The sequence below is a fragment of the Solanum tuberosum genome, unplaced genomic scaffold, assembly GCF_000226075.1.
Source record: "Solanum tuberosum cultivar DM 1-3 516 R44 unplaced genomic scaffold, SolTub_3.0 scf00543, whole genome shotgun sequence".
Taxonomy (NCBI): domain Eukaryota; kingdom Viridiplantae; phylum Streptophyta; class Magnoliopsida; order Solanales; family Solanaceae; genus Solanum; species Solanum tuberosum.
The window spans coordinates 289,602-303,803 of NW_006239467.1; the positions used below are offsets into that span (position 1 = coordinate 289,602).

Sequence of the window (14,202 nt, forward strand, 5' to 3'; positions counted from 1 at the left end):
AATAATATTTGGGTTCAGGAGAATTTGTCGGTCATGGTGATGATATCTTGAGAAGAAGAGAGTATATTAGCTATTGTTGGAATGAAATTGTACATGAAATTCTTGAATCATAAAGGAGGAGACATAATTGAGTGATAAATATGGGATGAGAGAATTAAGAGATAGTGGTTGATTTGGAGTGAAAGAGTTAATTAAGCAGATAATTAATCAATCCTAGTTTTAAGGTATGTGGGTATCTAATAATCTAATTGTATCTTCAAATAATATATTAATATATGGTATAAAATATTAAAAGTGGTAATATGTGTAATTGTTTGAAAGTAAAGATAATATTAGTATATATAGTAGTAATGTATGTCTAATAAGGTAGTTTATCCTTTTATCTAAATGTCAAATTTCAATAATTCATTAAGGGTAAAGTCAAATTGTCATCTTATTATTACTGTTTTCATCTTTGGCAATTTTCACCAACCACACGCCTCATGTGATATACTCGACTCAGAAGGCATTGAGAAGGAACCGATCTAGGGTCATCTATGTGGATGGCCATCTCCAAACCAACTGAGTTATCCCAAAGAACACTAATCTTAATATTATTAATACACTAATATTATTTTTATACATTCTACCAAACGACTATAAACCTCGATATTATTTATAAAGTGTGAAAATTGAACACATGAAGAGAAAAATGAGCTATTTAAGAACCTACAAGTTAAAACACTTGAGAACAATTTTGCATGTGAACTCAAGAAGTCAATCACACCATAAAGAAATAATTTGTCGTGAGAATTTAGATAAACCTCACCATTGTCATATTTTTTTAATATTTGTCTAAGTAGATATATTGAAAGAAAATAATTGTCTTAATTCATACAATAAGAAAATTGGTACAAACCTTCATCAACTCTCAAATGATCATATAAACTAGCAGCAAGAAGCTTAAACTTTGTTCGGATGTTTGTTATGTGCTGTTACATAATGTACCGTATTGTATCGTAATGAATTGTTTTAAATGAATACAGTGTTTTGATAGATGGTATCGTTTTCCATCGTTACATAATGTCACGCATCTTGACTATAAGAAAAATAGGGTGCAGAATTTTGTTATTATATAAATGAACGTGAATTTTATTGTTTATTTTGTTTTCGATTGTATATTTCAAAGTTGTGGACTTCTTGGCTAAGAGGAATATCACTAAACCGCAATACTAATTAATAAGATATATAAAGTGGGAAAATTCAACTTTCGAACACAAATTTTGAAGAGAAAAATGAAAAATTATTCTAGAACAAACAAGTCAAACGCTTTATATAGTTTTGATTCAAATCATATATACATATAAGTGTCTGTACATACATATTATACATAGTATCAGAAAATGTATTCTTGGGCTAGAAAAAGTACATGCATGCACGTATGTGTACATACACACATGTAATATAATAATAAAAAAGTATAGATAAATTTAATTATGTATTTCAAAATCGATACTCTCAAATTACGATTCGTATTTTGTAGTATTCAAATCTTGAATCCGACACCTAAACTATATCAAGACATGGACAAAATATAGTTTTTTTTTTGCCAAATATCATCTCTGTGTATAATGTAAGTTATAACGATCTAATCTCTTCAATGAAGCAACTACAAATCTAGAAGAACCTGCTGCCAATGGATGGGTATATGGTTTGAATTAAATTTAATATTTTTTCAGATTCAATTTGTTTGATTTACTTTGATTTGGTATGGAATTTAAGAAAAACAAATTTAATTTTTTTTTTGTGATCGTAAATTAAATATATATGTCAAATGCATCAAAATGTCTTTTAATCTTGTGATCTTAAAAATGCAGGTGAAAACTTAGAATTAAATAGTTGTGAAAGAATCACTTTTTTAGACGAACTAAAACGAAAAATAGGTCAAACAAATTAAAACGAAGGAAATAGTAGAATTTCATGACCTCTTTGTGTCAGAAGCGAAATAAGAGTTAGAAATTTATAGATTCTGAATTTTAAAGAATCTATAAATAGTTGTTAAAGAATCACTTTTTTAGACGAACTAAAACGAAAAATAGGTCAAACAAATTAAAACGAAGGAAATAGTAGAATTTCATGACCTCTTTGTGTCAGAAGCGAAATAAGAGTTAGAAATTTATAGATTCTGAATTTTAAAGAATCTATAAATAGTTGTTAAAGAATCACTTTTTTAGACGAACTAAAACGAAAAATAGGTCAAACAAATTAAAACGAAGGAAATAGTAGAATTTCATGACCTCTTTGTGTCAGAAGCGAAATAAGAGTTAGAAATTTATAGATTCTGAATTTTAAAGAATCTATAAATAGTTGTTAAAGAATCACTTTTTTAGACGAACTAAAACGAAAAATAGGTCAAACAAATTAAAACGAAGGAAATAGTAGAATTTCATGACCTCTTTGTGTCAGAAGCGAAATAAGAGTTAGAAATTTATAGATTCTGAATTTTACATCGTGAGTTGAGTGTCTATCGGAAATAATCTATCTTCTTTAAGGTAGGGTTAAGGTTACCCGTATACTCTATCGATGGATATTTCATTTTCAGACTTCATGACTTTGTGATATTGTACTGAATATGTTATTACAACGTTATTAAACAATTAACTACTCATAAAAATATTTAATAAATCTTTTAATAAAAATATATATAACCTAAACAAATATTACAGAATTCATTCAATTCAATATCTAGTTCCGCCCTTAATTTATGTTTGTATGGGGGGTAGGGTAGGGTCTTTATGTTAGGATGTCTATTTCTGTTACAAAATCTGAATCTGAAATTCAGTGAACCTTTTGCAACTTGGAATTTGTCAGGTTATAGACAGTTTTTTTTTTAGTTTTTTTTAATATATATATAAACTATTTTTTTTTAAATCAAGTTGACATTGAGTAGACTTTTTATATTGTGGTTAATTAATGTGATGGGGTCTTTGTTTTATTTTGGGTCCCAAATTAGTTGATTGTTGAACTACTGAGCTGTAATTAGTCATCTCTCTGGAAAGTTCAAAGTCAATTGGATTAGCAAATTGGGAAATGTTCATATACTATCACTATACCAAATAAAGGATTTTATGGTAATTAGTTAACGACAATAATATAATTATTGCTATATTATACTTAGTGATATACTCCATCTGTCCCTAATTACTTGTTCACTTTTGAATTGACATACCTATTAAGAAAACAATAATTGATATAGTGAGTTTACCATTTTATCCCTATTACTTATGAAATGGATGAATTAAAAACTTAAAATTTTCAAGAAGTTCTACCTTTTCCAAAGTAATTAATTGAGGTTATAATGGGTAAAAGTTTTTTTGTCCTTTCTTGATTTGTCAAAATGGACAAGTAATTAGGGACAACTAAAAAAGGAAATGTGGACAAGTAATTAGGGACATAGGAAGTAATAAATAATGAAAAAATTACATAAATCTTGTAGTGTTAAAAACGAACGCATCTTATTCTTATTCTTTTTCAAATTATGAAAATTCCTTGAAATTATAAGATTTCAAATACATCAGGAAACCTACAGATACATAGCTTACGGATTGCGAATGATACATTATTTAATGGGGAATGTATCTGAGAGGGGATAGAGATGTATCAGAGAGGGGAGAGATGTGTCCTAGAGGGGATAGGGTGTATTCGAGTTGGGATTTTTGTAATTTTTTCAAATGGTAGAGAATTTTAGAGGTTATGGTAAAATAAGATATGTATTTAGATAATTATTTTCATAAATATAAATATACTAGATAAGCCATGCCCGTGCAGAACGGGCCAACATTTTCAATCTTAAAAATATTATATTTTGGTTTGTATAAATATGATTTTTTTGTGATACAATTTTAAGATTTGACTCATTTTGAAAAAAAATAAGTTTTGTGTTAGAATATGATACTTTCACTACTTTATATTAAGTGAATTTCTGAGGCAATGTATATGTATTAAGAAAAACATTCAAGGACATAATTTAAATTATATTTTTTATAATTGCTCTTTTGTGAAATCATACATATAACTTTGTAAGTACTGTAGTTTATCTCATATAAAATATAAAACTTCTTTAGAGGAGAGCGCAAATATGAAAAAAAAAACTCAAACATTTATCTTAAACTTTGAACAATTTAATTATTTTAAACATAAAAAATGCCCCAAAAATTTACTAATGTAAAATGGAAGGAGTAGTAAACTTGGTGGATCGTCAAAAGTCCTGATGAATCGGCAAATGCTTGCCTTGCCACAAAGTCCAAATGAAGTATCAAAATTAAGTATAAATCTCAGTGATACATCTTAATTTAATTTAGGTCCTATCATTTTTCTAAATTATTTTAAAATGAAATAAATATACCGTAAATATTGACGTTGCATAGAGAGTGTGTACTCGCTCTTGAAAGCAAGTGATGAAAAAAAAATGGACACATATCTTTTTTTTAATTGATCTATTTACAATTAGCTAGTATACATAATTATTGATACTAAAACTTTTAAATATATATATATATATATTTTTTAATTTTTTTTTAAATTTTTTTAATTTCCCTCTTCAGTCTAATTTTTTTTTTATCTTTTCACTTTTAATTATGGGATCTAATCTAGGACATTGTGTGACTATCTATTTTGAGATATTATTCTTTTAGAGCAGATTTGACGGTATGATTTATATAAATTAGTCAAGCCGAGTGAATTTGCTAGTTTTTAAAAATTGATGGACATAAATTATACTTAAAAGTACATTCAAATTTTAATTTTTTTTGTAAGAAATATGGTAAAAAAAACAACTCCAATGTTAACTTTAAAAATTTAAATAAAATAAATAGTAGGAGTATGTAAATTTCATAACTAAACGCCTTTAATAAATATCATATGCAATACTCTTTTAAAATTGAATAATTGAAATGGGCAAATTAGAAGTAGAAAACAATTGTCAGCTACAACCCACAATTATAATGAGAAAAATGTCCCCACTTTTTTTAACCATAAAACTTTGTTCAAAGGGTTAAAAGGTCACACAATCAAAGATTAATAAAGCATGCACAAAAAGTGACTCATTTCTACCTATCAAAATTCAGAACCTAATTTAAAAGACTAAAATGCCACATGCAAATTAACAAATGACTCTAAGCATACATATTGATACCAACTTTCAACTCATGCTTCTATATAGGTAGAATGTGATCAACACTCTAATATATATTTTATTTAAGGCTATAGTAACTCTAAATACAATAATATTGTCACATATTTAAGTTCTTGTAGTGTATCAACATTAATTGAACTTGAACATATATAATTAATTAATTAGTTGAACTTCTTATTTCATTTTCACTAGTACTATTCAGGTTGGACTACACGTTGCAAATTGGAAAAAGAAGTTTCACAAATCACAAAGGATATTATTATTTATATTATCTGATAATAATGATTTAATTTTATTATTTTTAGAAAATGACTTTTTAGTAGAATAGAAAAAATAAATTATATAAAATGATATTTCAAGCTCATTATTTCTTTCCTACTCCCAACACTCCCAACTTCTACAAATCATTTGATCAATCGACTCTAGCTCGTCATTTCATAGTATTTTTCTATATTAAATATTAAATATTTGGTATAATATTTTTTTTACTTATGAAACCACAAGAAATAATATAAAAAATCACCGAATTCTTTAAGAAAATAATTTTTCAAAAAATATGTAAAAATTCACCTATTTAAATAAAGGTAAACATAAAAATAAATAAATTATTATCCTTTTAATCATGAGAAAAAATATTTATTTTAGACTAAATATAAAAATTAAAAATATCTCCCCCATATAAAATGAACCAGAGAGAGTAGTAGTTGACCATAAATAGAGTAGTTATTAATTATCATATAACGTAGTGAGAAGTTGGATTGCCTTTACTATTAACTAAAATCTTACCAACAACTGTATTAATGAATTGATAAGTATTTTTTTATTCTTAAAAAAAAATTGGGTTCGAGTCTCTAGATACATAATCACTTTTGTTAAGGAGCATTTTATCGGTTTATCCCCCAATTTGAAACTTTTCTACGCGAATTTGAATTTTATTGAATTCTAATGCGAGTACCAAAAATTAAAAATATTGAAAAAAACAAATTATTAAAATCTTGGGTGTATTTCTTTTTCATGAAAAATATTTTCTTGGAAAAGAAATGAGTCTTCTTTACTTATTTTCTTTTATTTAGTAAATAAACCAAAAATATTATCTCAAAAGCATTTACATAATTTAGACAGGGAGCGGAAAGGTAAGTGTAGGATGGTGTGAATGAGGGTTATGAGGGACGTAGATGGAGCTAGGGGTGAAGATAATATGTGTTGGAGGGTGGGGATCGGTGGACACAATTAGTAAGGAATGTAACTGGTGTAATTTATTTTTTTAATTTATTTTTTTCCTACTTTCATTAAGAAAGTTATTTTTCTCATTTTTAAGAAGCTTATTTTTCTAGAAAAATTCAAATCGACTTCAAAAAACACTTTCCTTCATATCAAATACTTTCAATGTAAGACTTGAAAATAAAATATTTTGATATGGACAAAAAAATTATTACTTGTAATTTACGTATGAACGTGAATCTGAATTAACCAAATACTTTTTTTACTGTACTCATAGTGATAACTTTAACTATTAGGAAACTTTAAATTAAAAAAAAAAAAAACTTTAACTATTAGGACAAATATGTTGAGCAAGTGGAGGCTAATTCTTATCCTTTTTTTTTTTGGTTAAATACAATGCAAAGAGATCCAAGGGAAACAACAAAAATAAAAGAGATTTTTATGAATAGTGTACAAATATTACAAGTTATAATCAAGTATTTTATAGGTCCTAGATAAAAAAATAAATAATAAATTTATAGGTCCACCCATGGTACGGACGGGTACCCACAAGTCCACAACTTGCATTTGTAAGAATTTTGGAGGTATAATTTTTTTTATAGTTTTATTTAAAAAATAATAATTTAACTTATGTTTGAACATGCCATATAAAGTTACGATTTTAAATCATTCAAATATGAAATTCATAATTTTAAATCTTACATATTTGATAATCAATATGGAGTTATGATTTTAAAACATTCAAATATGAAGCTCATAATTTTAAATTTTTCACAAAAAAGACTTATGCAAAGAAGTTATTTATGCACATAAAATGATGGTCAAACAAACTATAAATTTAACCATTAAAATTTGTTAGAAGGAAACGAAAACACGCTTAATAAACTTACAAGATTAAAACTACTTAGTAAAATATAAGTATCTAACAAATTATTTAAGACTTCATCACTTAAGTGAAATTTTTTACTAAAAAGACTTAAAAATATAAAAATAAATACATAAAAAATTTAAAGAATTTAATATTTTACTATAGATATATAAAATAAAATTTAACTTCATATATATATTATAATTTTTTGTTAAAAATGATTCAAATGAAACCTTGTTCCGACCTGACTCTGCTGCGATTTTTCTAATTTCCCATCTAGTATTTAGTATATATATTGGAGTCCGACTAAATTTAGATTCTTGTCGAAAAGTCTTACATTGACATAAAATACTTTCTAATAAAGACGATTTTGTACCCCGAAAAACTCAAACTCAAAATATCTGATTAAAGGTAAAAATATACTTACGATTCCATCACAACTTTCATCGGTGATCCTATGGCACTTGATATTATTTATGTAGCATTTATTCAAGGTATCTACTCCGTCTCTAGATAAGAGTGAACTACATCACGTTACAAAGTACTATTGACTTGTACAAAGGAAAAAAAAATGATTTTTTTGTTGACTTGGGAAGTCACGTTTACTTTTTCAATATTTTTTAAAGTACGATAGTAGATGAAAAACTTTATTTTATATCTCATATAATCGATACTATTAATTATGTGAAGTTTCTTTTTTGTCTTACGTCTAAAAGATATATTTAGTACTCCTCCGTCTATTTTTATTTATTATATTACACTTTTTAAAAATAAATTTGACTAATTTTTAAAGTTAAATTAAATTATATTAATTCGATATTTAAATCAAAAATTTAAGATATTCAAAAACTATACGAAAAATACTATAAATTACAATTTTTCGCATATCAATATGATGAAAAAATATATCGTAAAATGTTAGTCAAAGTTCATATAATTTGACTCTAAAAAAGGAAACATGGCAATTAAAAGTGGATAGAGGTAGTATCAATAGATTTTTTTGTGGCGATGATACAATTGAGTTAGTATTGTTATATTCGGAGTCGCTGTGTAGAATATTGTTGGTTATAAATATATGAAAATATTATATTATTGTTGTTAAATATAATATAGATAAGCTGATAATTATATTATTACCGCTAAATTCTTATTTGTTAGTGTTAAGATATAAGAAGTCTCATAAATAATTTACTTCTCAAAAAGTGTATTTTTTATTAGAACTTGGAAGAATTTAGAAATAATAAGATGGTGTTCGAAAACAAAGATTAGCAACTATTTACTCTCATGATTATTAACTATTAATTATTATAAACTATTTTTACCCTAAGAAATCCGACAATTTGATTTTTAGAACCAAGACCCTTTTCTCATTATTATTTTTTTAATTTATAAAAAATGATAATCGAATCTGCTTATACATAACTTAACTATTTCATCATGTACTTAATTACTATTTTTCTATCATCACATGTAAAATTTTCAATATCAAAATTAATTTTAAAATAAAATAAAGAAATATTTCAAAAAAACAAGTAATTCTCAAATCAAATGAGTCCTTAGTATTTTGGTCCCGTGTATTATATATGCGTGTTAAAAGAGTGTAAAGAGTGATTACATGCATGCATGTCAATAAAAGCGTATATAGTGAAAGGATTTTTCTTTTCTTATTTGGTATTCGATATCCACATTAAAGTTTGACTAAATCTGAATTCGTATCAGAAAGTTTCATATTGGGGGTAAAGAGCTCCCTAACAAAAACGACTCCATATTCATGGGGGCTCAAACACAAAACTTCTGATTAAAAATGAAAGAATACTTATGACTCCACCACGACCTTGTTAATTGTTATATAGTGAAAGTTATTGTAAAGTAAGATGGTCCGTGATTTTTTTTTTTTTGAAGTAATAAATAATTTATGACAAGGTCCATCATATATCATCATAAAATCTTTTGCTTTTCTCATGATTTTTGAGTTGAATTAATACCACTTTGACTTTTGCTCATACTCAAATAAAATAAATTATGGCCTGAATAAAGCTTTGAATTAAATGAGTTTGTTAAGGGGGTGTTCGGAAGGATTTCTTAAATTTTTCATGTTCAGTTCGTTAGATTTTGAAAAATAATTTTTTTAGAATTTTTTTTTATTAATAAAAATAGGAAAAAAAAGTTTTTTGAATGACATTCAACGTCAATTATGTTTTCGCTGTCCTCCAACACATCCTATCTTCATCCTCACCTCGTATCCCCCGTCCCCACCAGCAGAGGCGGAGGCAACATATAATGAGGGGTTCATCCGAACCCCCTCGGCGAAAAATATTATTATTTAGACATGGTTAAAATTATTTTTTAGGTATGTATAATAGATGTCGGATGCCATTCGTTTGATGAGAAATAAAAAGGAATATCGAAAATTCGAGTGGCTGAAGCTGAAGCAGCTACTTTCGAAGTAACAGAAAGAAAAGCATCGAACCCCCTTCCACTAGTTCGTGTGTTTACTTCTCAGATTTTGAACCCCCTTATTAAAATTTCTGGCTCCGCCACTGCCCACCAACCCACACTTGTCATACCCCCAAGCCTAGCCTAAAGTAGGTGTGTTGATAACGCTATTGTTGGTTTATTTTAAATATTTCAATATTTTGGGTATGTCACGAAGACATATATATTTAATTTTTTTAAAAAAACTTCATATCTAATTATATAACATTGCATAAATTAAGACAGAAGAAACTTATTTTCACCGATACAACTAGAACTTGACTTTATATGGTTAAAACTACGAAAAATTATGCACAATAGCAAACATTCAGCCTATATTAGGTACTATAGCTACAGTATAAAAAAATTGTAATTCGCTGCTACAGTTTCCCCACTTTTTGCTATTCGCCTGATTTGTATAAATTAAGAATTTGTATAATTCGGTTCTTGATTGTATAAATCCAGAATTTATATATGCTTACCATAGCTATTTATATACGATTTATGAAAATTCATAATAAATTACCCTGTTTGTATATCGGCTAGCGAAATATACAAATGGAGCTTTGAAAAATTTCTGAATGTATAAATACAAAATTTGTATATACTTACCATATTTGTATATTTGCAAGCGAAATATACAAACATACATAAATATACAAATCGCAGCCTCCATAACAAACAAAACTATAGCTATAGAGCACAATTATCGAAATTATAGTTATAGAGCCTTATCATGTCTATTTTGTTTGCTATTTTTAAAATTTTGTCAAAAAACTATTCGAGCACTCTCAAAATACATCTACCCCTTAAAAAAATATCAATTAAAAGGAATGTTTAATTATTTTACATTTATTTATATCGTAAGATATTAATTTGTATTTATTATTTTTTATATATATACACTACAATTGAGATGTTTATATTTATATTTATGAGAGGTGACCCTACTTCCTTCCACTTGTGATAAAAGATAAAGAAAACAGATAAGAATATTTTGTTTTCTAACCACTTGTAAACACCAACAAATCAATTCCTCTTCTCCAACGTCACGGGACACAATTTGCATTTATTTCCATGCACCCCACGAGCTACATCTCACTCCCACCCTTCTTAACTTATCGAGATGTCTGTTTCGTTTTAATTTATGTGATATTATTTTTAAAAATGATATATAAATTGAGACGGAGAATATTATACATTTAACGAAAAGAGCTAAAGTATAATATATAGGCTGATGATTATGTAACTAGCTATTTATACTTAATTGTATAATTTGACATCTTTGAGTAAGTTTATAGGAGATTAGGAGAATAAGTATACAATACATGATATAAAAGTATAACAATGACAAAATATAATTGAATACATTAATACAAATCTATAGCTAGTTGCATATTCATTCAAATATCTTGATATTGAGTATATACACAAGGAACAAAAATACTTGACACAATTGTATTTGTTGGTACAAATCAATTGAATTCGTGAAACAACCTAATATAACAAATACAATATATATTTATCCCCTTTCTCTCACCTCTCTCCCAAATTTCACTCGCTCCTCTCGTTCCCTTTTTTAATCTTGCTAGTCTCTCTCCTCCTTCTAACATACAACTATAAATTGTAATGAAATAATCTATGACTATAGATTTCTAATTTAGTTCAAACTATCGTCATTTTTGAAAGTATTCTATTGAATTAGCTATTCCATTATTGTAGTACAAATAGTAAGATAAATATTCTCGGAATTAACTAATACCCCTAGCCAAACATAGGATAGATTATAGAAATTTCTTAAACAAGAAAATATTTTTCTTTTAGTTTCTTTAGTCCTAAAACTTAAATACAACAATAGAAAAATCTCATTCGTCCAATCATAGTAAAAACTTATCCATATAAAAGTGATTACGCCAAATCAATGAAGACATGTCATATGCAACACACAATGGATAACTATTCCTAAAATTAACCCAAAAACAAAAAGTTGCTTTCTCTTTTTTTCAGCTAATCACAAACTCTCTCACACACAAATCAAAAAACAGTGTCCAAACCGTATATACCCAATGCCATTGACCCCACCAACCAGACTTTCTTTATTCTTAATCAAATATTTCAAATTCGAGTTTTTTGGTGATATAAATCATCTTGTAGAGAATGTTTTATTCCAATATAAAATTTCTCGTCAAAAATTTGAATTTAGTTAAACTCAAATACGATACTGGACACCAAATAAAAAGCCAAAAAGGAAAATGTCATGAACCCCCCACCGCCACCTCTCCCCCTCAATCTGTGCACATATATAATACTACTACTCCATATATAGAGAACTTTTTCAAAATAAGAAAGTACTCCTTTATTCTTAATCTGAAGTCTTGGCTTCAAGTCCTTTTGAGTAGAAAGTCATCTTTTTTTTCTTTGGTTTCTCACCCGATGTCCGGAGTCTACATTGAAACTCCGACTAAATTCAAATTGCGCAGTGCTGAGTCCATTCGGGGGTAGCGCTCCCAATAAATTTTTCTCCATACCCAAGGCTCGAACCTGAGACCTCTGATTAAGGGTGAAACACTCCCACCAGTGCATCACAACTCATGTTGGTTAAAGTCACCTTTTTTAGAGAACATTTTACTTTCAATGTGAAACTTTTTTACTCGAATTTGGATTTAATCGAACTCCAACGTGAATATCGAACTAAATGAAAAACCAAAAAAAAAATGGCATAACCACCCTCCGCCGCCCCACCCCCTTCCTGCTCAGATATATACATGTGTGTGCATATATAAAAATACACTACTACTCCATATATAGAGACTCACACAAACATAAGCACAAACACCTTCACTACAAAATTTTCAGACTCATAGAGACATAAACACAAACACCTTCACTGCAATTCTCAAAATACTGCAATATGACGAAACAAGATGAAGGTTTAACATTAGAACTCATACGACAACATCTCCTCGAAGATTTCACAACTACAGAATCATTCATCAACAGTCTCAATTCTTGTTTTTCCGATCAAATCTCCTCCTCCTCCGACATCTCCCCTGTTTTCACTTCAGTAAAAACAGAGCCATCTACATCCAATTCCCTTTCAGATTCACCCAATTCCTCATACCCAAATGAACCCAACTCCCCAATTTCCCGTTACTTCAATCTCCACTCCGATTTCCCCGAATTCAAAATTGATTCAGATACCATCCTCAGTCCAGTTTCCGACAGCTCCGCCGGTTCTAATGAAGACAATAATAAGAAGAAGAATTACAGAGGGGTAAGGAGAAGGCCATGGGGGAAATTTGCGGCGGAGATAAGAGATCCAAGTAGAAAAGGATCGAGGATTTGGTTGGGTACTTTTGATACTGATATGGATGCTGCTAGAGCTTATGATTGTGCAGCGTTTAAGATGAGAGGAAGAAAAGCTATTCTGAATTTTCCGTTGGATGCCGGAAAATCTGGTGCTCCGGCGAATATTGGCCGGAAAAGGAGAAGAGAGAACAAGATGGAATTGGTGGAGATGATTAATTTGTAATTTGCATGAAAGTATGTTAATTACTTACTTAATCCTCTTTAAGTGATGTATTAAACTCCATTACATTATAATTAATAGAGTTTTTTTTCCAACATATTATTAAAATATAATAAAAAATATCATACTATAATGTAAATTTTGATTAACAAATTTGAATTCTTAAACTAAATAATGTAGATAGTGGAAGCACTATGTATATTGTTTTAATTTGAGAAGTCTCAAATGTGTTTATGTCATCATGTTAAGTTAGTCGAGAGTATAAAGTATGTGCAAATTTTATTATTATCTTGGAGATAGATTAGTCGTTTTTGATAGATTTTCTGAAGAAAAATACAAATTAAAGTAGTATAGAGAAAGAAATATGAAAATGAAAAAAGTTCTGGCAAAATACTAGACATAGTCATAATAAGATAAAACAATAATAGAAATGTAAGAAAATCCCATAAATAATAACCAAATTTAAAGAGCAAGAAATTAGTAATACGTCTAATATTATAGAAGAATGAGTGTGACAACACTAAACTATCTAACTAACTAACTAACTTTTTAGCCTAATCTGCAATCTTCATAACTTCTCATGTAAAATCATGTAAACTTAACATAAATATTTCACAGAAGATATTTTCCTCCGCACCGAATACCCTGTGTGTATTCAACTGTTTATAATTAGTCCTCCATCAATCTTCTACACTATTTAGTAAAAAACACTTATCTTTGAGTTATTTTTAAGTAATTTGATAAAAACATTCAAAGTTGAAGGACATAAATGTGAGATGAAACCAAATTAAAAGACATATTTATATATTTATACCTAATTTAAACTACACATTATTTTAAACAATGTTGCATAAATTGGAACAAAGTGCACCAGAGAATCCAAAGCATAACCTATTATTGAGAAAATGATCAAAATAGTCCTTAATGAATAAGGGT

At 27.8% G+C, this 14,202-nt stretch overlaps 1 protein-coding gene across 1 annotated transcript; it reads left to right on the forward strand.

Annotated features, from left to right (window-relative positions):
* The first annotated feature begins 12,523 nt into the window (after positions 1 to 12,523).
* On the forward strand, positions 12,524 to 13,363 carry LOC102588222 (ethylene-responsive transcription factor ERF106). Its single transcript, XM_006365281.2, has one exon. The coding sequence runs from the start codon at positions 12,649 to 12,651 to the stop codon at positions 13,267 to 13,269; it is 621 nt and encodes a 206-aa protein (XP_006365343.1). The 5' UTR covers positions 12,524 to 12,648; the 3' UTR covers positions 13,270 to 13,363.
* The last annotated feature ends 839 nt before the right edge of the window (positions 13,364 to 14,202 follow it).